General features: G+C 40.1%; 1 protein-coding gene across 5 annotated transcripts in view; it reads right to left on the bottom strand.

The window, feature by feature from the left end:
• Positions 1 to 25,854, bottom strand: part of ARMH3 (armadillo like helical domain containing 3) — a 224,908-nt gene that overhangs the window by 92,356 nt on the left and 106,698 nt on the right. For 4 of the 5 annotated variants that reach the window (XM_050804126.1, XM_050804125.1, XM_050804127.1 and 1 more), the window contains one exon: positions 10,005 to 10,080. The exons of the other annotated variant lie outside the window; for it this stretch is intronic. In XM_050804126.1, the coding sequence (XP_050660083.1) occupies positions 10,005 to 10,080 (76 nt within the window). The remainder of the gene's footprint in view (positions 1 to 10,004; positions 10,081 to 25,854) is intronic. 5 annotated transcript variants of the gene reach the window in all.

The raw sequence follows: 25,854 nt of genomic DNA on the forward strand, positions 1-25,854 counted from the left end.
AGGTTGACAGCCGAAGTTCCAGTATTGCCCCTGATGTCAGCTTGTAAATAAATATTATTTTGTATCTCTGGTCCCTACTAAGTCCACATGACTACAGAAAAAGGACTAAACAAAGTTAGGTATGGAAGGGGCTGATAAGGTTCCCAGACTTGCACGATCAGGATAACAATTTTTTAAAGACAATAATAATAAACATGTATATAGCACTGAATACGTGCCAGGCAGTATTCTACATGCTTTATATATACTGTCATTTAATAATCTCAATGATGATATAGGTTCATTGTTATCCTCACTTTATAGCTGAGAAAACTCAAGGAAAGAATGGTTAAATAACTTGTCCAAAGTAATGGTACAGCAGGGACTCAAACTCAGACAACCTGACTCTAGAGTCCCTACTCTTAACCACTACATTATGCTATCCCTTAAACAGAAGAGGGATGAGCAAACCTAAAAAACAAAAAGGAATGGAAATATGTAGGAAAAAACAGGAGAGGCTCCATTACTATCCCTTATCAGTTAAGTTCCAAATTCAGCCTGATTACAGGTTAAGAAATTTGAGCTGTGGTTATCTCAGAAAAGCAGTGAGGGTCAGATGCGATGGTTCACGCCTGTAATCCCAACACTTTGGGAGGCCGAGGCTCACACCTGAGGGTCAGTAGTTCAAGACCAGACTGGCCAACATGGTGAAACCCTGTCTCTACTAAATATACAAAAGAATTAGGCGGGTGTGGTGGCGGGCACCGATAATCCCGGCTACTCGGGAGACTGAGGCAGAAGAATCGCTTGAACCCAAGAGGTGGAGGTTGCAGTGAGCCGAGACTGCACCATTGCACTCCAGCCTGGGCAACAAGAACAAAAGTCTGTCAAAAAAAAAAAAAAAAAAAAAAAAAAAAAGCAGTGGGCATTAGGGAAACTGGATATCCATGTACCCAAAAATGAAGTTGGATGCTTACTTTATATCATATATAAAAAGTCACTCAAAATGGATCAAAGGAAGCTGCATGTAGTGGTGTATACCTGTAGTCCTTGCTACTAGGGAGGCTCAGGCAGGAGGATCAATTGAGCCCAGGAGTTCAAGATGAGCCTGGGCAATGTGGCAAGACCCTACCTCAAAAAACAAAAAAGGATCAAGGACCTAAATGTAAGGGCTGAAAGAACATAAAACTCTTAGAAGAAAACATGGGAGAAAACCTGATGACACTGGATTTGACAATGACTTCTTGGATGTGATAACAAAAACATAAGCAACAAGCAAAACAATAGCTAAGTTAAATTTCATCAAAATTAAAAACTTGTGCATCGAAGGACACCATCAATGAAATGAAAAGCAACCCATGGAATGGGAGAAAATATCTGCACATTATATATCTGATAATGAATTAATATCTAGAATATATAAAGAACTCCTAAAACTCAACAACAAAAAATCAAAAATTCCATTAAAAAATGAGCAGAAGACTTCAATAGACATTTCTCCAAAGAAGATATACAAATGGCCAATAAGTATATAAAAAGATGCTCAACATCACCAGTCATTTAAAAAAATGAAATTAAAATCACTATGAGGACACCACTTCACACCCACTGGGATGGCTAGTAACCAAAAAACGGAAAACAGGAGAGAGGCAGAACAAAAAACAAAAACAGAAACAGAAAACAAATGTTGGGAAGAAAGTGAAGAAACTGGAAAGTAACATGGTGCAGCCACTTTGAGTGGCAGTTACTCAAAAGGTTATACAGAGAATTACCATATGATTCAGCAATAACACTTCTGGGTATATACCCAAAAGAAATGAAAGCAGAGTCTCAAAGAGATTTACATACACTCATGTTCACACCAGCATTAGTCACAATAGCTAAAAGGTGGAAGCAACCCAAGTGTCCGTTACCATGAAAATGGAGAAACAAAATGTGGCATATTCATACAATGCAAAAATTTCATCCTTAAAAAGTAAATTCTGCTACATGCTACAACATGGATGAACCTTGAGAATATTATATTAGGCAAAATAATCCAGTCACGAAGGACAAACATTTTGTAATTCCTCTTATATAAAGTTCCTAAAATAGTCAAATTCATAGAAACAGAAAACAGAATGATAATAGCCAGAGGCTGGGAGGAGGGAACAGGGAGTTTATATTTAATGAGTACAAAGTTTCAGTTGAAGAAAAAGAAGTAGCCCTGGAGATGGATGTTGGTGATGGTTGTGCAACAATATTAATGTACTTACCACTAAACTGTACACTTCAAAATCGTTAAAATGGGCCGGGCGCAGTGGCTCACGCCTGTAATCCCAGCACTTTGGGAGGCTGAGGCGGGGGGATTACGAAGTCAGGAGACTGAGACCATCCTGGCTAACATGGTGAAACCCCGTCTCTACTAAAAATACAAAAAATTAGCCGGGCGTGGTGGCGAGCGCCTGTAGAGTCCCAGCTACACGGGAGGCTGAGGCAGGAGAATGGTGTGAACCCGGGAGGCGGAGCTTGCAGTGAGCTGAGACTGCACCACTGCACTCCAGCCTGGGCAACAGAGCGAGACTCCATCTCAATTTTTAAAAAATCGTTAAAATGGTAAATTTTATGTTATGTGTATTTTTATCACAAGTAAAAAAAAAAAAATAGGGCAAATGTAGAAAAAGACTCTAAGAAAATTTCAGGATAAGTTTAGGAGGGGGTTTAGACGCTAAAGTCACACTCATCTAAAACACAGCAGCCCCCAGCTAAAAATCTTAATATTTAATTACGAATGTCTGAATCTCCTAAACTAAGACTTTTTTTTCTTTCTTTCTCCTTCGCCCAGGCTAGAGTACAGTGGCTCGATCTCGGCTCACGGCAAGCTCCACCTCCCGGGTTCATGACATTCTCCTGCCTTAGCCTCCCGAGTAGCTGGGACTACAGGCACCCACCACCACGCCCGGCTAATTTTTTGTATTTTTAGTAGAGATAGGGTTTCACCGTGTTAGCCAGGATGGTCTCGATCTCCTGACCTTAGGATCCGCTCCCCTCGGCCTCCCAAAGTGCTGGGATTACAGGCGTGAGCCACTGCGCCTGGCCACGACTTCTTTACTGCACTGCAGTTCCTCAAGTCCACCTATGACCTATTGTAAAACTTCATTTTGCAGCATAAACCAAACTAGGGTAAAACAGATGATTAACCACACGGGATTCAGTGTTTGGTTTTTCAATTCTAGCTGTAGTCTTAAAAGATTAGGGAACAGTGACCATTAGAATGATACGTAATGCTCCCAGTCATTGGGTAAACAATATTATACCAGCTTCATTTTGGTGCTTGGTTTTAATCTGTATAATGCTTTTCATTTTCTCTAATGGGAGATCAGCAGGGTCTGATTAACAGAAGAAAAAAAAAAAGGTCATTATTGATAAATTCTAACTCAGTGGAGATCATCTGAGCTTACTTGCCACCTCAGAGCAGACAACTGCAGAATAGAAGATTATGTTCATGTACTCCCTGCTATTCAAGAGTCAACAGCCCAATGGCTCTGCTTCTATCATTAATCATTTTAGTCCACATTTACTTTTCACTAGACTAAGTTGCATCCTTCAGCTGAAGTGCCTGGGCATGAAACTGCTTCTCTCTCATTGGTATCCACTTTGTTAAGTGAACTATAGCAATGTGGCAAAGATTTTAGCCCAAACAGGTGAGTGGGCAAAGGAAGTTGGGGAGATTTTGGCTGGATGAGACTTCACATTCCTTCCTAACCCTAACTTTGCTATAGACAGTGATTACTGCTTGAAGGCTTATTTCCTGTGACATTCGGAATTCCGCACACAGCCTATTCCAAAGGATATTATACTCAATAACCCCATTATCTCAGAGACTGCTGAAAGCTATTCTTGTTCCTTAGCCTCCCCAGCAGTGTACACTTAACCATGTGTGTGTGTTTGTGCACGCACACATGTGTGCACCCATGTATGAGGGTAAGAGTGTTTTTTAGGGTGAAAGAAAACAGCTACATAAGCAAGAAAGAAGGGTGGGTGAGGGGACCACTTTGGCACTGGAACAAAAAGACCATGAAGTGAACAGGAAGACAGGAAGCAAACTCGCTAGGTGAACAATTAAGAGATTTAAAAGAAATACACTAAATTCTCATTCCAAACCCCAGGCTTGTCACTAATTCTAACAGTATCTGAAAAGTCATTCTTGAAGAAATACTGAACTTCAGCTTACGGCATTCCAAATTAAGAAAAAAGTTAATACATTAACCATAGTTAAAACCTATCCACCTTAAGAAAATTACAGATCAGGAGAATCACCTACTTGCAGTGTGATTCAGTCACTATTTCTTTCTGTGAGCAATCAGAGAATAGGATTTTGAACTTGGTCCTAATAAAATGCTCATTAAGTGTAAAGCATTAAAATTTTAATTTGAAGAGATTCATTAAGGGCCTCAAATTACTTACCCTGAAAGTTGTTTGGTTAGATGAAGGTCAGACTTTAGTCTCTTTCGACTAATAAGGTTAATAGCAGACATCTTCCTAAAGTACAAGACTTCACTGGGATTGCCTGCCAAGTGTTGGCAGGAAATATTTAGCATGTAAGTCTTCAGGCAAAAAGTTCCCAAATTTTGGGATGAGTTTAGGAGGGGTTTTAGATACTAAAGTCACACTCATCTAAAACACAGCAGCCCCCAACTAAAAATCTTACAATTTAATTACAATGTCTGAATCTCCTAAACCAAGACTCCGTTACTGTGCTGCAGTTCATCAAGCAGCCCTGCACTGGCCCCTCAAAGTACTCCTTTGTGAACCATTAGATCTGTGGAAGCAGCTGAAGCAACAATTACACCAACAAGTGGAATCTCAAAGGTGGAGCTATATATATATATATTTTTTTTTTTTGGTATAGCAAAGCAATGACACAACTCTCCTATAGAGAGGAAAACATACAGGGTCCTGTTTGTGTTCCAATAAAAACAGCAGTTTCTAAGCAGCTGCATTTTAAGAATCTCACTGAAGGATCAAACGGGAAGAGAGAGGCAAATTGTTTAAACATAAATAACTTTGACAGTTAAAGAACTAGCATGACTAGGCCATGAAAGACAAGTGAAAAGCAAAAAGGCTGACACTTGAGCAAATTTAGGCTCCGAGTGTGTCGAAGTACTTTTAACTTTCACTGTCACAATCTAAACTAAGTATTCTTAGAACAGAAAGGTCTACAGCCTTCCTGCTGCCTTTCACCTGCTGGGGAGACACAACATTATGGTAGTCATTAGATGCACTGCATTCCAGATCTCAAAGACATAATTTGGAGATATCGTCAACTGGCAAACTAGTCTGGAAGGCCTCACAGCTGTTAGGTGTCTGAAGACTTCACATGCAACCCAAGCCCTTCTTATGGTTATTAAAGAACATACTACAGAAGAGGTGGCTAAGAGTTTGTTCACTCTGCCTTAAAAATCCTTTTGAGATGTGGGAGCAGCACAAATACCTTTTATAAACAGCAGAAGCAAATGCTGCACAACATCAGAATTTTACTGCTAAGCATTTATATCTCTATCCTTGATCATCAACTTGGTGTTAAATACCCCACAGTATTCCTGGATAACCACAGGTCAGATTTTCTGACACAGGTTCTTGTTTTCTAAACCACAGAAAGTAGTGTCATGGGTATCTAACACAAGCTATTAGCGAAAAGGCAAAGGAGCCTAAGGCAGCACTCATTACCATTGGTTCACTGGAGTACACACTTCCAAGTCATACTATTTTTTGCTCTCTGCTAAGAGAATACTGACTGAAAAAAGAAAACTCCCTGGACTGCCCTCATTCAAACATCAAGTTCTCCCTACCAAGGAAAGCAAAACATCTCTCAAGGTTAAGGTAATATCTTAACTTTTATAGAAAAGAAAAATGGGCCAGGTGCGGTGGCTCATGCCTGTAATCCTAGCACTTTGGGAGGCCGACGTGGGTGGATCACAAGATCAGGAGTTTGAGACCAGCCTGGCCAACAAGGTAAAAACCCCATCTCTACTAAAAATACAAAAATTAGCTGGGCATAGTGGTGCGTGCCTGTAATCCCAGCTACTCAGGAGGCTAAGGCAGGAGAATCACTTGAATCTAAGAGGCAGAGATTGTAGTGAGCAGAGATCATGCCACTGCACTCTAGCCTGGGCAACAGAGTGAGACTCCATCTCAAAAAAAAAAAAAAAAGAGGAAAACTGAAGATGTACTTAGGAACTACTCTAAGGAAGGGTCAAAATGCTAAATCTAAAAAAAAAAAACACACACACACACACACTACGGCAATTTCTCAAAAAATTAAATATAGAATTATCATATGACACAGCAATTCCTCTTCTGAGGATATGTCCCCAAAAAGTGAAAGTGGGGTCTCAAACAGATACTTGTATACCCATGTTCATAGCAGCATTATTTATAATAACCAAAAAGTAGAAGCAACTCAAGTGTCCATCAACAGATGAATGGATAAGCAAAATGTGGTATATACAGACAGAGGAATATTATTCACCCTAAAAAGGAAGGGAATTCTGACACATGCTACAACAGGAATGAACCTTGAAGACACAAGTGAAATAACCAGTATTTTATAGTTCACCAGGAGCTTTCATATGCATTACGTCATATAATTCTCACAACCGCTACCTGGTGAAATAGTTGCTATCACCATCAGCTCCACTTTACAGATGGTGGATAGAGGTCCACAGAAGCTAAGTAACTCGCTCATGGTCACACAGTAAGTGGTAGAGACAAAAGAAAAAAATACAGTTTTTCCAACTCAAATTTCCATATTCCTTTCAATACATCATGGTGAGTTTTCTGTTTACCCCTCCATGTTAGTCTTCAATGCAGCTTTACAGAAGGAGGTATTATGGTTTGCAAGAAAGAGCAGCCCTGAACTTGGACTTAGAAGACCTAGGATTAGGCTGGGCATGGTGGCTCAGCCTAATTACGCCTGTAATCCCAGCACTTTGGGAGGCCAAGGCAGGTGGATCATTTGAGCTCAGGAGTTTGAGATCGGCCTGGGCAACATGGTGAAACCCCATCTCTACAAAAAAATACAAAAATTAGCTAGGTGTGGTGGCACGTGCCTATAGTCCCAGCTACTTGGGAGGCTGAGGTGGGAAGATTGCTTGAGTCTGGGAAGCGGAGGCTGCAGTGAGCAGAAATCGCACCATTGCACTCCAGCCTGAGTGACACAGTCAGACCCTGTCGCAAAAAAAAAGGAAGAAAGATGGGGAAGGGGAAGGGGAAGGGGAAGGGGAAGGGGAAGAATAGGAAGGGGAGGAAGAGGAAGGGGAAGAAGAGGAGGAAGGGAAAGAAGAGGAGGAAGGGAAAGAAGAGGAGGAAGGGGAAGAAGAGGAGGAAGAGGAAGAGGAAGAAGGAGGAGGAGGAGGAGGAGGACCTATTATTAATTCTCAGCTTTGCCAAGGAACAAATATGGGGACTTCCACAATATACAACATCTTTAAGGCTCAGTTTCTTCACTGGGAAAAAGTATATTTTTAAAAGTATATAATATACCCTATAAAGTTTGAAGATTAAAGAAGGTAATGTAAGAGCGAGCAGCACAAAGTCTGGCATTTAATAAGTGAGAATAGATGTCAGAAAAAAAAACGGTAGACTTTTGCAGGCTTAGTACCACCTGTATTTTTCCCTGATCTGGCCTTACTGTGGTGACATTCAATCACTCCTTTCCAATAATCTCTTCAAAAAATTGATTTATGGCCGGGCGCGGTGGCTCACGCCTGTAATCCCAGCACTTTGGGAGGCCGAGGCGGGCGGATCATAAGGTCAGGAGATCGAGACCACGGTGAAACCCCGTCTCTACTAAAAATACAAAAAATTAGCCGGGCACGGTTGTGGGCGCCTGTAGTCCCAGCTACTCGGGAGGCTGAGGCAGGAGAATGGCGTGAACCCGGGAGGCGGAGTTTGCAGTGAGCCGAGATCGCGCCACTGCACTCCAGCCTGGGCGACAGAGCGAGACTCCGTCTCAAAAAAAAAAAAAAAAAAAAAAAAAAAAAATTGATTTGTTTGTTTTGAGACAGGGCCTCACTCTGTTACCTAGGCTGCAGAGCAGTGGCATGATCTGGGGCTCACTGCAGCCTCAACCTGACCTCCTGGGCTCAAATGATCCTCCCACCTCAGGCTCCTCAGCAGCTGGGACTACAGGCATGTGCCACTATGCCCAGCTAATCTTTGTTTATTTTGTTTTTTAGAGACAGGGTCTCACTATGTTGGCCAGGCTGGTCTTGAACTCCTGGAATCAAGTGATCCTCCCACCTCTGCCTCCCAAAGGTCTAGGATTACAGGCATGAGCCACTGAGCCTGTCCATGACTGGATCTTTTTGCTACTTTAGATGTATACTGAGTCAGATTATTAGCAATAGTAAAAATGATGTGATTATTGCAGCAAGTTAATCAGAGAAATTTAAGGAATGAAAATGAAGGTATAGGCCTGATAGTCATACAAAGAGAAGAAAGAGGTTACATGGTAACAAGGCTCAGCCCAGTCCTTTCTTAGCTGTTGGAAAAAGGAGAGGTCAAAAGCTTAAATTAGCTGCTTGATGGCCCTTGGGAAGAACAGGGACAGCAGCCAAGCCAGAAACCACCAAAAGGAAAAGCAACAAAGTAGAAGATAAGGCAAGTATAAAGGAATGTGATCAAGGAAACAGGCCCCACAGGAAAAGGAGCTGCCTGGAAGGCCTACATAAATACATGAATAAGTCAACACAACATAAATTATACCCATATGCACTTCATACCCTAGCCCAGAACCTGGTGCTTCATTCAAACACCCACATTTGTCATGCTGCCCTTGGGTCATAAAGGGATATTTGGGAGAAGGCAGTTTGTAATTTCTGATTCTTACAGAAAATTACATTTATCATAAGGCCTCATCACAGTATCTGGATTATTTGCTAGGTGCGGATATGCATTTATTTGTGAGATTTATAAAATTGTGTTTGACGCAAAATGACTCTGGGGACAGGTAAGGCAGATCAACCTTCACTGCAATCTTGTTAGCACATCTCACCCCATGATCCCTCATCCCAGTCCTCCTAACACACACATTTCACACTTCTCCTTTTATGCCCAGATGTGCCAAACATGGTAGTAAATCACTGCAGGGACAGGACATTTTACATTTAAATAAAAAGAAAGAAAAGATATAGGAAAAAAAAATCAGAGACCAGCTATGTCACACATTAGAATCTATACCAAGTTGTAAATGTGCATTACTATTACTAGGAATGTCTGGCAAGTCTTACATCTGGAGTTAAATCAAGTTCCCCATCTGTTGGATTTGCCTTTTACTCAATGTTAATTTTTCAATTGTTTATAAGAACAATGTAATAACTGTTGAGAAAACAAAAAATCATAGGCACAAAGGGAGCAAGGAACAGAAAAAAAGTCGACTTTAGGTTTCCCAATGGTGAAAGCACTTTCTCCTCTCCATTTACCAATAGCTCACACCAGCGCATGGGTGGTGCCTCCTCAAGACCCTGACCAACTCCATGCCTAACACAACTTTATCCAATACATATGGCACTCTGTAATTGCCTTGCTGTTTCATAAGCAACCTAAAATGACTCAGCCCCATGGACTCCATTTGCCTCTGTTTACCATAAATAGAACAGTCACGTAAAGTAAAAGGTCAACATTCTAGATCTCCATGAATCATTCACTGAAGGCATGGAGAAAAGCGGAAAATCTTTGGAGAAAAGCTTTCAGATGACCTATACACAGAACACTCTGGCGACTAGCATGCCTGAAAAGGGCTTGTAACCATCTCTCAGTAAAAAAATTCACAGAACAGCCAGCACTTTGAGCTGTTTCAATATGATAAAATAAAATCCTCGTGTACTCCTGCTTTTCCTGATCAAGTACGACAATTTTTCTTCCACTCCTACAGACATCAAGGCTTAAAATAGTAGTAGTGTTTAACACACTCTACTTAGAAAGGTACAATAAACTTAAGGAAGAGCCAAGGAACTCTGCAAGAGATACTTCTCATTCCTTACCTGATATTAACCAATGCATGGGTCACCTTGCTAGCTGCTTCCTTCCACTGGCCTGCATTGGTAGAAAGCCTCAGGACTGCAAAGAAGGAAAGAACACAGATCTGTCAAATCCCCGGCATAAAACACAAACATGAGGAATGAAGACACATCTCAGAATAGCACTCTCAGAATAACCAAACAAAGCCTATGCCAATCTTCTGTTAAAAACATCCTCAGCTTAGATAAAAATACAAGGGCTTATAGAATTCTCTCAACTATTTTCACTCGAGTTTTTTCTCTAACTTCTTTTCACTTTCTATCAAAATACTCTACTCCTTCTCTGCCTTAGGTTTTCCCTCCCCTCTGCTAACAGGGTTCTATAACTTAATTTTTGCATGCATTTACAATCTACACTGGGGTGGTGATGTGAGGGTAACCTGGTTGCCATATTTATCATTTCCCTAATGGTGGGGGGGCTGATTTAGTGGAACTGGCTGGCTTAGTTGATGTCCCTTCCTGCTCTATGTATATGTATAAACTCCTTAACATATAAACTCAGTCAAACAGGACACATCCACATATAGGATGGTCATGTGTCAATCAAGGATTAACCTTTTTTTTCTTTTTAAATTATACTTTAAGTTCTAGGGTACATGTGCACAACGTGCAGGTTTGTTACATATGTATATATGTGCCATGTTGGTGTGCTGCACCAATTAACTTGCCATTTATGTTAGGTATATCTCTTAATGTTGTCCTTCCCTACTCCCCCCACCCCACGACAGGCCCTGGTGTGTGATGTTCCCCACCCTGTGTCCAAGTGTTCTTATTTTTCAATTCCCACCTATGAGTGAGAACAGATTAACCTTTTTTTGCTCCTCTGACTTAACTGTGTGACCTACAAAATGAATCTACAAGAATGTTCTTCTCTTGTGTGACCAAATTCTCTCCCTTTTCCAAACTCACACACAGAGGAAAGATAATAGAAATACAGACCTGAATATATCCTCTATCAGCTATGATCTTCAGAGTCACACATTAAAGTACTTATGCCATTTTAGAAAAGAGACAAAACAGCACAAGTGCTCCTTGAAAGAGCAAGCACATGGTAGGCACTCTAAGTGTATGTTTTAATGAATACTAATTAATAAGAGCTAAATATATGGAGACTTTACTATGCGCCAGGCACTGGACCAAGTTAGGGTATATGTAATGTAGCATACAGATGAGGAAAACCAAGACTGAGAGGAGACAAGTACAGTAACTGATTGCAGTCATTCACACAAGTTGTCAGTAGTGGAGCTGGAATTTAAACCTGGAGGGAAACGACTCAAGAGCCTACGTTTATGTAGAGAAGAACAAGATCTCTGAAGCCAATGGTCAGGGTCCAAGTCCAGCCCCTGCCACCTACTAGAGAATAACAGCAATACCTATATGAAAGAATTGTTATATATAAAGTTCTTAGATTAGTGCCTGACACATAGTAAATAAATTTTAGCTATTATTAATTTCAATAGACTACCTCCCAAATGAATGAATGAATGTACTGTATCTGAGACTTTCCCAAAAGAAAAAAAGTACGGCCTCACTAACATTAAGAAATGTGTGACCAATCTGTATATGACCTTCATAGCTGAGTACCATCACTATGTACGCCTGACCCAAGATTCTCAAGAGCTATAGCAGCAGCTCAATCAGAGGGGAGCGCCTGTGGCTGTAATAGGGGAAAGAAAGCTCATCTGGCTGCTCTACATCTGTTTCAGCAATGTCTCATGTTTATAAATTCATGCAATTTTATGAAAAAGAAGATAAGACAGAAGGCTTAATAAAACACATCAATAGTGTTGCTTTTTTAATTTATAAGATTTAGTGCAAGGGAATTTGGTATAGTTCCAAGTTAGAGCTCTACAGTCTGAACTCAGGTTTCATTGAGTGCATGTGTGAATTTATTCATGTCATGAACAAAATTGTTTCAGGAAGCCATACATGTATTGTTCAACTCAATTGTGAAATTTATTTAGATGCATTGGTTTTTCACCAGATGCCCCACAAAATCACAAGTTCTCTGATGGTAGAACCTAGACGTTTATGAAATGGAGCTGAATTTTACCTCCTCACATTTTCACAGAGGTATTAAACTCTGTCCACAGATTACTTCTCTGTAATACCCTGTCAGCTCTGTTCCTTACTGAACAGGCACTCAGATGACCTCATCACTGCATTTCCTTTGGAAACGCCATTGGTTTTTACATTCTTTTTTGAGCTACCAAATTGAAACACAAAATTATTTCAAAATTCCCTAAAAGTCTCAAACTAAAGCAATCATTTATGTAGTAAATTATGGTACACAAAAATAATATGCAACCATTTAAAAAGAGACATGAAAATTACAAAAAATACAAATTGTACTTTAAAAAACACAAGCTAGAAGGATATCATGATTACAACTCTGTAGAACTATGTATGCATGTGGGTTAATATACAACAATGAAAACAGCAGTAGTACTAGAACCAAGGAATTATAAGATTTTAAATATTTTCTATGCTTTTCTTTAGTATTGGTAATTGTCTTTGATTTTAAAAATAATAAAAGACAGATTAAAACACGTCATTTATGGTTCTGGGTACCTTCTGTGGAGGTCCTTCCCATACAGTGGACTTCACTGCAGCCAAACAGGAAGATTAAGTGTGTGCCTTTACCAAAAATGTCTTAGTGAGCCGGGCGCAGTGGCTCACGCCTGTAATCCCAGCACTTTGAGAGACTGAAGTGGGTGGATCACTTGAGGTCAGGCATTCAAGACCAGCCTGGCCAACATGGTGAAACCCCATCTCAACTAAAAATACCAAAAAAAAAAAAATTAGCTGGGTGTCGTGGCATGTGCCTGTAGTCCCAGCTACTCAGGAGGCTGAGGCAGGAGAATTGCTTTAACCCTGGAGGCAGAGGTTGCAGTGAGCCAAGATTGCACCACTGTACTCCAGCCTAGGCAACAGAGCAAGACTCCATCTCAAAAAAAAAAAAAAAAAAGTCTTTCCTCTTCTAGCCAAGATGCAGTAATAAGACATAACTTACCCTCCTACTTTAAACAACAGAAACCTGGACAAAACATATGAAACAGTGGTTGTCAGACATTGGAAAACAAGCAATATAGAATTGTGATCCCCCAAAAGGAAGAAAACAAAGAAGGTGAACCCTGCAGGGCTGGGAAGAAGAATCTAAACAGAAGCCAGAAATCTTGCAAAGTTGAAGATACAGAGATCAGCATTTGGAGAGGCCAAGACATCTAGAGGATGTGGGGCAGAAAGCTGGCAAGGAGGGAGTTTGACAGACAGCTCTGGAGATCCCTTGTATTTCTTGCAGACACTGATCTATGCGTACAGAAGAAGAAACTACCCAAGGCTGAGGGCGAAGAATCACTGGAAAGGAGAAGAAACTGAGGAGCTCATGACACGCTCCGCAACGAAAATAACTTGTGTTTCCACCAGCAAGAGTGGAAAGACCTAGTAACACATGGAGTATCAGGCAGGTTCTGTAAATGGGTACTGCATTTGTAATGGGACAAACTAGCCTACATTCAAGGTTGCTCTTGATCTACCCTCAACCCTTAAAAGCAAAACCTGAAAAGATCCAACTGATTCCACATAACATAATCACATTCCAGAAAAAAGTACAATCTTACATAAAAGAAACATAACAAAATCCAGCATCCACATCATAAAAATCACAATTCTAAATTCTAATGACAAAAATAACCAGGCATGCAAAGAAATAAAAACATATGAACCATAAGAAACAAAAAAATATGAAGCATAAGCACAGGGAAAATCAGTCAGTAGAAACAGACCTAGACATGAAGAAAGACAATGGAAGGAAAAGACAAGGACATTAAAACAGCTATTAGAAATATGTTTCATATATTCAGGAAGACTGAGGAAAATCTGAAAATGATGAGCAAAGAAATGGAAATATTAAAAAAGAAACCCATGGCTAAGCACAGTGGCTAATGCCTATAATCTCAGCACTTTGGAAGGCTAAGGCAGAAGGATTGCTTGAGCCTATATATATATAAAATACATATGTATTATATATTATATAATATATATAATATATGGGGTGTGTGTGTGTGTGTGTATATATATATATATAGAGAGAGAGAGTCCAAACTGAGAAGAGCAGGGACAAAACATATTTGAAGAAATCATAGCCAAAACATTTCCACATTTGATGAAAACTAGAAATGTACAGATTCAAGAAGTTCTAAGAAGCCCAAGCAAAATAAACATAAAGAAAACCATGCCAAGGCATGTGATAATCATATTGTTGAAAATCAATGATAAACAGAAAATATTAAAAGCATTCAGAGGCTAGGCATGGTAGCTCATGCTTGTAATCCCAGTACTTTGGGAGGCCAAGGTGGGTGGATCACCTGAGGTCAGGAGTTCGAGACCAGCCTGGCCAACATGGTGAAACCTTGTCTCTACTAAAAATACAAAAATTAGCCAAGCATGGTGGTGCACACCTGTAATCTCAGCTACTCGGGAGGCTGAGGCACAAGAATCGCTTGAACCCAGGAGAAAGAGATTGCAATGAGCCCAGATGGCACCACTGTACTCCAGTCTGGGGGAGAGAGTGAGACTCCATCTCAAAAAGAAAAAACATTCAGAGAAAAACAAAGATATTATGCACAGAGAAACAAAGATGAAAACAACAGACCTCTTACTAGCAACTATGTAAGCCAGAAAACAAAGAAATGAGATTTTTAAAATAATGAAAGAAAAATTTTATATTAAACAAAAATATGGCGGAGTAAGCCCACTAAAGCCTTATCTCCTGCTGATTACAGCTAAAAACTCCAGACAAAACATGAAAAGTAATTATCTGAGGGCTCTGAAAATTAAACAAAAGCAGACAGATTATAGAGGGAAGTCAAAACTTGGAGAAACACTCACAAGAGGCTCAGTTTCCAGGTTTTATTTTTCCTATTTTCTCTTACATCTTTGCCCCAAGAGTCAGCCGGTTCCAGAGCTGCATAGTGGAACTGTGTGGATGGCTAAAACTCTAAAGCAAGCCTCATCTTTCTGGAGAAAGAAATCGAGAGGCCAGGCGCAGTACCTCATGCCTGCCATCCCAACACTTTGGGAGGCCAAGGACGGTGGATTACTTGAGTCCATGAGTTCAAGACCAGCCTGGGCAACATGCCGAAACCCTGTCTCTACAAAAAATACAAAAATTAGGCCAGGCGCAGAGGCTCACGCTTGTAATCCCAGCACTTTGGGAGGCTGAGGCAGCTGGATCACCTAAGGTCAGGAGTTTGAGACTGGCCTGACCAACATGGTAAAACCCCATCTCTACTAAAAATACAAAACTTAACCAGGCGTGGTGGTGCATGCCTGTAATCCCAGCTACTCCAGAGGCGAGGCACAAGAATCACTTGAACGTGGGAGGCAGAGGTTGCAGTGAGCCGAGATCGTGCCTGGGTGACACTCCAGCCTGGGTGACAGAACAAGACTCTGTCTCAAAAGAGAAAAAAAAAATCCAGAAGATTATAACTAATCTCTGAGTGTATACAACATAACATTAAAAATGTCCAGGAGGAGGCCAGGCTTGTGGCTTATGCCTGTAATCCCAGCATTTTGAGAGGCCAAGGCAGGCAGATCACCCGAGGTCAGGAATTCAAGACAAGCCTGGCCAACATGGCAAAACCCCATCTCTACTAAAATACAAAAAATTAGCCAGGCATGGTGGCGGGCACTTGTAATCTCAGCTACTGGGGAGGATAAGGCTGGAGAATCTCTTGAACCCAGGAGGCAGAGGTTGCAGTGAGCCACTGCACTCGAGCCTGGGCGACAGAATAAGACTCTGTCTCAAAAAAAAAAAAAAAAAACTGTCCAGGAGGTAATCCAAAATTACTCATCTTATAAAGAATCAGAATATATAATAAAACAGAAAAATGTTACCAATTCTCAAAAGAAAAGGCAAAAACCAGATATCTGAGATGGCACAGATGTTAAAATTATCAAGGACTTTAAAGCAGTTATCATAACTATGCTCCATGAGGAAAAGGTAAACATACTTGAAACGAATAGAAAGACAGAAGTTCAGCAAAGAAACTGAAGCCATAACAAAGAACCAATTAAAATATTTAGAAGTAAAGCTGGGCACAGTGGCTAATGCCTTGTAATCCCAGCACTTTGGAAGGCTCAGGTATGAGGATCACTTGAGCCCAGGAGTTTGAGGCTACAGTGAGCCAAGAGTACACCACTGCACTCCAGCCAGGGTGACAAATATTTAGAAGTAAAACATGTACTATGTGAAATAAAGCATTCACTGAATGGGCTTAAAAGCAGAATAGACTGACAAAGGAGTCAGTGAATATAAAGAATAATAGAACTAATTAAATATGAAGAATAGAGACAAATGGGTGAGGGGAGGGACAGGGCCTTAGAAACATATCGGACAATATCGAAAAGTCTAATCTTTGTGATACTATAGTCTCAGAAAAGGAGGAGACAGAAATTGGGACAGAGTTTCTGCCCCCAGTGAAAAAAGAATGGCTAATAACTTTCCCAAATTTGCTGAAAGTCAAGAGGCTCAGCAAACCCCAAATAGGATGAACTCAAAGAAAAATTGTGCATAGACATCTCATAATCACACTGCTGAAAGCCAAAGATAAGGAAAAAAAAAAAAAAAAAAAAAACCTTTTAAGAAGCTAGAGAAGGCCAGGCGCGGTGGCTCAGGCCTATAATCCCAGCACTTTGGGAGGCTGAGGCGAGTGGATCACGAGGTCAGGAGTTCAAGACCAGCCTGGTCAAGATGGTGAAACCCCGTCTCTACTAAAAATACAAAAATTAGGCCGGGTGCGGTGGCTCACGCCTGTAATCCCAGCACTTTGGGAGGCCGAGGCGGGTAGATCACGAGGTCAGGAGATCGAGACCATCCTGGCTAACACGGTGAAACCCTGTCTCTACTAAAATTACAAAAAATTAGCCAAGCGTGGTGGTGCGTGCTTGTAGTCCCAGCTACTCGGAGGCTGAGGCAGGAGAATGGCGTGAACCTGGGAGGCGGAGCTTGCAGTGAGCCGAGATTGCACCACTGCACTCCAGCCTGGGCGACAAACCGAGACGCCATCTCAAAAAAATAAATAAATAAATAAAAATACAAATACAAATACAAAAATTAGCCAGGCGTGGTGGCAGGCACTTGTAATCCCAGCTACTCGGGAGGCTGAGGCAGAGAATAGCTTGAACCCAGGAGTCAGAGGTTGCAGTGAGCCAAGATCAACCCACTGCACTCCAGCCTAGGTGACAGAGCAAGACTCCGTCTCAAAAAAAAAAAAGCTAGAGAAAAACAACATACTACAAACAATGGAACAATGATTCAAATGACTACAGATTTATTTTCAGAAACCATGGAGGCCAGAAAAAGGAGAATAATAGCTTCAAAGTACTTAAAGATAAAAATTACCAACTAAAAATTCTATATCCAGCTGGGTGCAGTGGCTCACACCTGTAATCCCAGCTACTGAGGATGTTGAGGCAGGAGGATCACTTGAGCTCAGCAGCTTAAGGCTGCAGTGAGCTATAATTACACCACTGCACCCCAGCTTGAGCAACAGAGCAAGACCCCATCTCTTAAAAACTAAAAAAAAAAAAAAAAAAACACCAGGCACAGTGGCTCACACCTGTAACCCCAGCACTTTGGGAGGCCAAGGCAGGTGGATCGCCTGAGGTTGGGAGTTCAAAACCAACCTGACCAACATGGAGAAACCCCATCTCTACTAAAAATACAAAAGTAGCTGGGCATGATGGCGCATGCCAGTGATCCCAACTACTTGGGAGGCCGAGGCAGGAGAATCACTTGAACCCAGGAGGCAGAGGTTGCAATGAGCCGAGATTGTGCCATTGCACTCCAGTCTGGGCAACAAGAGCGAAACTAAAAAATAAATAAATAAATAAATAAATAGACCCTATGTAGTAGCAAAGTTTCTACACTTTATTGAAGTGGTATAATGCTAACTTTAAGTAGACTGTAAAAGGTATATACAATGTTATCTTAGAGTAACTGCTAAAAAATACAAATATAGCCAAAAAGCCAACTAATAAATTAAAATGGAATATTTAAATATATTCAAATTATCCAAAAGAAAGCAGAAAAGCAGGTACAGAAGAGCCAGAAAGTGGGGGGAGGGGCAAACAAAATAAGTGGTAGAACTGAAACTATATTGATTATTGCATTGTAAATATGCATGGATAATATGCCAAATAAGATAGAGATTGTCAGACTGGATAATAAACAAGACCCAACTGCAGGCTGTGTACAAGACAGACACTTTAAATATAAAAATACAGCTAACAGGAAAATATATAAGCCAGCCACAGTGGTATGTGCCTATAGTCCCAGCTACTCAGGAGGCTGAGGCAGAAGGATCAGTTAAGCCCAAGAGTTTGCGGATGTATTGCACTATGATCACATCTGTGAATAGCCACTGTACTCAAGCTATATAGCAAGAACTCACTTCTAAAAAGAAAAAAAATTAAGGTATGCATGCAGATACTAACAATTTAAAAAGCCAGAGTGGCTGTATTAAAGTCAGACAAAGCAGAATTCAGAACAAGGAATACTACCAGGGTGAAGTAGGATATTATATAATGATAAAAGAGTCAATTTGCCAAGATATAATAATCCTAGATGTATATCTATCTAACAGCAGAGCTACAAAACACATGAACCAAAAAGTGAAAAGAACCAAAACGGGAAAACAGACAAACTCACAATTATAGCTGAATGTTTCAACAATCTTCTCTGTCCCAGAAAAATTTGTGAAAACAGAGAACAATATCATCATACAACTCAACCAAACTGAAACTTACAGAACTCTCTACCCACCAAGAACAAAATACAAGTGCATGTGGAATGGACCATTTACCAAGATACACCATACTCTGGGCCATAAAACATGTCTCAATAAATGTCAAAGCATTGAAATAATACAAACAATATTCTTGGGCCAAAACTAAACTAAACTAGAAATTACTAACAGAAGAATATCTGGAAAATCCCTGAGTATCTGAAAATTAAGCAACACACTTCTAAAAACCTCAAAAGTCAAAGAAGAAATTCAAGGGAAATGAGAAAATACATTGAACTTGAAAGACATAAAAATATAATAAAAAAATTTATGAGCTGCAGCTAAAGCAGTACTTAAAGGGAAATGTATAGTACAAAATATTTATATTAGAAAAAAAGAAAAGTCTCATATCAATGAACTATACTTGCACCCTAAAAAACTAGCAAAAAACGAGCAAATTAAACTCAAAGCAAGCAATAAGAAGAAAATAAAGAGCATAAATCAATAAAACATAAAAATGACAGAGAAAAAAATCAATAAAGCCAAAAGCTGGTTCTCTGAGGAGGGGAAATCAATAAACTTGATAAATATCTACCCAAACTGACGAAGAAAAAAAAAAGAAAAAATACAAATTACCAATATAGGGAATGAAAGAGGGAAGCTGAGTACAGACCCTACTGACATTAAAAGTGAATGTTACAAACAACTGTATGCCCCATAAAAGTGACAACATAATAAAACAAACTTCTTCAAAGACACAGACTTCCAAAGGTCACTGCTAAATAGATAACTTAAATAGTCCTGTACCTATTAAATAAATTGAACTTATGGTTTAAAATCTTCCAAGAAAGTAAACTCCAGATGCAGTGGCTTCACTGGTAAATTTTACCAAACATTTAAGAAATAAACCACTCTTAAACAAATTATTCTAGAAAATAGAAGATGAGCGATGAGAGAACACTTCCCAATTCATATTATGAGGCCAAAATTAACTAACATTGAAACCAGAAAAAGACATTTTAAGAAAGTAAAACTACAGACCAATATATCTCATGAATACTAGCAAATTGAATATAATAATATGTAAAAATGATAGGTTATAATCATGTGGGGTTGGTCAACATTTAAAAATCAATCACTATGCTAACAGACAATAGTAGGAAAACCATGTAATCATGTCAATAAATGCTAGAGAATGTTTAACAAAACTCAACATTCATTAATGACAATTCTCAGGAAATAAAATGGAATTTCCTCAACCAGACAGAGGGCATCTATGAACAACCTACACGTAACATCACATTTAATGGAGAATAACCTTAATCCTTTCACCTTAAGACTGGACACAAGGCAAGTATGTCCATCCTTACCCTCTAATTTAACATAGCAGTGGAGGCTGTAACCAGTACAATAAGGCAAGAAAAAGAAATAAAAGGCACACAACACTTACATACAACATGAATGTCTACGTAGAAAATCCCAAAAAGGTTACAAAAACTAGTAAACCTAGTAAGTGAGATGACAGGATACAAGATCAAAAATAGCAAGATAACAGGATACAAGACTAAAAATCAGCATTGTTTCTTGCTTGTGTAAAATGGTACACCCACACTGGAAAAGTGAGGACAGTCAAACAGTGTGGCAGTTCCTCAAAAGGTTATAAACACAGAGTTACCATATGACCTAGCAATTCTGCTCCTAGGTATATACTCAACAGAATGAAAACATGCCCACACAAAAATCCGTACATGGATGCTCACAGCAGGATAATTCAGAACAGCAAAAAGTAGAAGCAACCTAAATGTCTACCAATTGATGAATGGATAAATAAAATGTGGTATATCCATACAATGTAATATTGTTCCACAGTAAAAAGGGAACAAAGTACTGTTACTTCATGGATACAACATGGATAAGCTTTGAAAAGATCCAAAACAAAAGAAGCCAGTCACAAAAGACCACATATTGTATGATTTCATTTATATAAAATGTCCAGAATAGGCAAATTTACAGACACAGAGAATAGATTAGTGATTGCCTAGGGCTCAGGAGATTGCAGTAAATGGGGTCACCTCTCATGGGTAGGTTTCCTGTTGGGGTGATGAAAATGCTCCAAAGTTCATTGTGGTGATGGTGGTACAACTCTCTGACTATACTGAAACTCATCAAATTGTATGCTTTAATGGGCAGATTATATGGCAGGTGAATCATACCTCATAAAGCTGTCATAGTAAAAAATAAAAAAGTAGTTTTTCTGCATATTGGCAATGAACAATTAAAAATTAAAATTTTCAAAAATACTAATAGCACCAAATGCCATGAAATACATTAAGATAAATCTAATAGAATATATGCAAGATTTTCATGTTGAAAACAACAAAACATTGGTGTGAAAAATCAAAGACTTCAATAAATAGATATATTTTGGGCCGGGTGCGGTGGCTCAAGCCTGTAATCCCAGCACTTTGGGAGGCCGAGACGGGCGGATCACGAGGTCAGGAGATCGAGACCATCCTGGCTAACACGGTGAAACCCCGTCTCTACTAAAAAATACAAAAAACTAGCTGGGCGAGGTGGCGGGCGCCTGTAGTCCCAGCTACTCGGGAGGCTGAGGCAGGAGAATGGCGTAAACCCGGGAGGCGGAGCTTGCAGTGAGCTGAGATCCGGCCACTGCACTCCAGCCCGGGCGACAGAGCGAGACTCCGTCTCAAAAAAATAAATAAATAAAATAAATTTTTTAAAAAAGATATATTTTGTCAGGGATTGTAAGGTACATTATCAAGATATCAGCTTTCCCCAAAATGATCTATAGGTTTGCCATAGTCCCAATCAAAACTCCAGTAAGCTTTTGATTAAAACATATACTTGCTGGGTGCAGTGGCTCATGCCCATAATCTCAGCACTTTAGGAGGCCAAGGCAGGAGGATCGCTTGAGCCCAAGAGTTCAAGACCTACCTGGGCAACATAGGGCAACCTCATCTATACAAAAAAACAAAAATAAATTATCCAGGCATGGTGACGTACACCAGCTACTCAGGAGGCGGAGGTGGGAGGACTGCTTGAGCCCTGAAGGTCAAAACTGCAATGAGCTGTGATTGAGTCACTGCACTCCGGTCTGGGTGACAGAGCAAGACACTGTCTCAAAAAAAAGAAGAAAGCCAGGCACAGTGGCTCACACCTGTAATCCCAGCATGTTAGGGAGGCTGAGGAGGGCAAATCACTTGAGGTTGGGAGTTCAAGACCAGCCTGGCCAACATGGTGAAACCCCATCTCTACTAAAAGTAAAAAAAATTAGCCAGGTATGGAGGCGTAGGCCTGTAATCCCAGTTACTTGGGAGGCTGAGGCAGGAGAATTCCTGGAACTCAGGAGGTGGAGGTTGCAGTGAGCCGAGATTGTGCCACTGCACTCCAGGCTGGGCAACAGAGTGAGACTCCGTCTCAAAAAAAGAAAAAAAAGGAGGAAGGAAGAAAGGAAGGAAGCAAGGCGGTTGGGGGAGGGGGGCGGAGGATGAGGAGGAGGAAGAAGAACAACAAAAATAACAACAAGAACAAACAGCAGCAGCAGCAGCAACCAAATTCTTACAGAAAAGTTCTAAATAACTTATACAGATACTCTTTTCTGCAGGTGGTGGAGCTTAACCTCCCTATCCCCTAACTTTTTATGTTGGCTGCATTTAGTGATTTGCTTCCATGATAAAAACAAAAAGAAAAGAAAATAAAGAATAGACTATGAAAAAGTAGAAAAAATTACAACTCTGTGGTGGAGAAACATGGCAAACACTACCTTAACCAAGTGATCAAGATTAGTATCATCAGTGGTAAGTCAGGGTACTTGGACTGTGTGGCATTTTTCTCTATAATCCACAATCCAAGTCAAACCATGAGTAAAACACAAGACAAACCCAAATCGAGGAACATTCTTGAAAACTATCAGGGTCACAAAAAAACAAGGAAACACAAAGAAACAGTCACAGACCAGAGAAGACTAAGGAGTCACGATGACTAAATATAATGTGGTAACATGGATGGGATCCTGGAATACAAACAGGACATTAGTAGAAAAATTGGTAGAATCTAAATACACTTTAGAGTTTAGGTTTGTTTTTATGTGGTTAAAAAAAAAAAAAAGAAAGAAAGAAAAGAAAGAGAAAAGGAAAAGGAAAAAGAAAAAGAAAAGGAAAAGAAAAGAAAAGAAACACACACATCTCATAAAATTTACCCTCTTAACCATTTTTTCAAAAAAGACTCATCAATGGCAGTAGTAAGAAGGGGGAAAAGAGAAGTTCAATCTTTTTAACTGACTGTGAATGACTGAGATACTTTACTTTTGGAGCAGCTGCTCTTAACCATTTTTAAGCATACAATTTAGGTGTTAAGTACATTTACATTGTTGTAAAACAGATCTCCAGAACTTCTTCACCTTGTAGAACTGAAACTCTACACACATTAAGCAACTCTCTTTGTCTCCTCCCAAAGCCCCTGGTAATCATCATCCTACTTTCCATATCTGTGAATTTAACTACTTTGGATACCTCATATAAGTACCACCCCTTTGTGACTGCTTTATTTCACTTAGCACAATATCTTCAAGGTTCATACACACTGTAGCATGTAACAGGACTTCTTTCCTTTTGAAGGCTGCATAATATCCCACTGGGTGTATATACCACATTTTGTTTATCTATTCATCTGTCAATGGACACTTGAGTTGCTTCCACCTTTTGGCACTTGTGAATGGTGCCATTATAAACATTGGTGTGTACTGTTTTTTGTTTTTTCTTGAGATAGGGTCCCACTCTGTCACACAGGCTGGAGTGCAGTGGTACAATCTCAGCTCACTGCAACCTCAGCCTCCTGGGCTCCAGTGATCCTCCCACCTCAGCCTCCCAAGTAGCTGGGACCATAGGCATGCACTGCCACGCCTAGATAAATTTTTGTATTTTTGGTAAAGACAGGGTTTTGCCATGTTGCCCAGGCTGGTCTCGAACTCCCGAGCTCAAGTGATCTGCCTACCTCGGCCACCCAAAGTGCTGGGACTACAGGTGTGTGCCACCATGCCTGGCTAATTTTTGCAATTTTAGTAGAGATGGGGTTTCACCATGTTAGCCAGGCTAGTCTTGATCCTCCCGCCTTGGACTCCAAAGTGTTGGGATTACAAGCGTGAGCCACCGTACCCAGCCCCCCCCCTTTTTTTTTTTCAAATGAGCAAAAGATATGAGCAAATACTTCACCAAAGAAGACATATGGATGGCAAATAAGGACAGGAAAAGATGCTCAACATCATTACTCATGCAAAGTTAAAAACACAATGAAGTAGCACTATATATCTACAAGCAAACAACAGCAACAACAACAACAACAAAAACAAAAAAACAAAAGTGGAGAATATCAAGTGCTGGTTACAATATGGAATGATGACAGCTCTCATGCATTGCTGGAGAGAATGTAAAATAGAACATCACTTTGGAAAATGGTTTGGTGGTTTCTTATACAGTTAAAACATACTTACCACAACACCCCAAAATCCCATTGCTAGGCACATAGCCAAGTGAAATAAAAACTTGTGTTCATGCTGGGCACAGTGGCTCACACCTGTAATCTCAACACTTTGGGAGGCCGAGATGGGCAGATTGCTTGAGCCCAGGAGTTCAAGACCAGCCTGGGCAACATGGCGAAACCCTGTCTCTACTAAAATTACAAAAAGTAGCCGGGTGTGGTGGCATGTACCTGTAGTCCCAGCTACTTGGGAGGCTGAGGTGGGAGGATTGTTTGAGCTCAGGAGGTCAAAGCTGCAGTGAGCCATAATTGTGCCACTGCACTCCACCGTGGGTGAAAGAGCAAGACCCTGTCTCAAGAAAAAACAAAAACAAAAACAAAAAAAACCCTGTATTCACTAATGTATAAGAATGTTAACAGGAGCTTTATTTATCATTGCTAAAAACTGGAAACCTTACAAATGTCCTTAACCTGACAAATGGACAAACTAAGATGGTAATTCATACAATGAAATATTACTCTGTAGTAAAAAGGAAGGAACTACTGATACATGCAATGACATGGATAAATTTCAAATGAAATACTATATGAAAGAAGCCAGACTCAACAGGTTATATGATTCCATCTATAAGATATTCTGGAAAAGGCAAAACCATGAGAACAGAAAACAGATCAGTGGTTGCTCGGGGTTGTGAGTAGACGGAGGAACTCACATGTGAGTTCCTATGTGTTCATAGGAACACAAGGGAAATTTTTTGGATAGTGAAACTCTTCTATATCTTGATTTTTGTGATAATTACACTACTATATGCATTTGTCAAAACTCAAAACTGTACATTTAAAAGGATGGTTTCTGCCATGGATGTAAATTATGCCTCAAAAAGGTTAATAAAAAACATGGTTTTTTTCACCAGAAGTTTATATAAAACAGAGCACTGAAACATGCCACCTCCTACTGTTTGCTGTGTTTCAGTTGTTGAAAATTTTCACTTTCCTATTTGTGCCCTCCTGGTTAACATTTTTATTCCCTTGGCAGATTTAGACATTCACAGGTATCTTCTCTTATCTTGTTGCTATAGCTACAAGGGTTTATCTCATTTGATTAGTTACATGTGGCCCCGCTGAGCAGGTATGTCAGACTTTTATAAAATATCTCCCCAACTCCAACTCTTTCCTTTCCTCATTGAAAAGCATGTTTATTCATCTACCAATGAGTGCTAAAACCGCTGGGGCAGCTCTTTACTCTTGGAAAATTCTGCATTCTACATTCTCAGGAAGTTGGTGAAGCCAGGCAGATGCAAACCACACTAGGGTATCCTGAGCACATCTAGCCAACGTAAAGTCTATTAGAGAGTTCTTATGTAAGGCTGCCAAGCTCCTAAAAAAAAAGAGATGGGTCTTGATGGGACAACTGAAACTTGCTGTTGCATGGGCAACTGACTTGATGCTAAAACTATTACAATGAGAGAGAAGAGATACTTTAAAAACCTGGGTCCTTGCAGACATTGTTGAGCAACTGATCATACCAT

This window comes from Macaca thibetana, chromosome 9 (assembly GCF_024542745.1).
Source record: "Macaca thibetana thibetana isolate TM-01 chromosome 9, ASM2454274v1, whole genome shotgun sequence".
In the NCBI taxonomy this organism is placed as follows: domain Eukaryota; kingdom Metazoa; phylum Chordata; class Mammalia; order Primates; family Cercopithecidae; genus Macaca; species Macaca thibetana.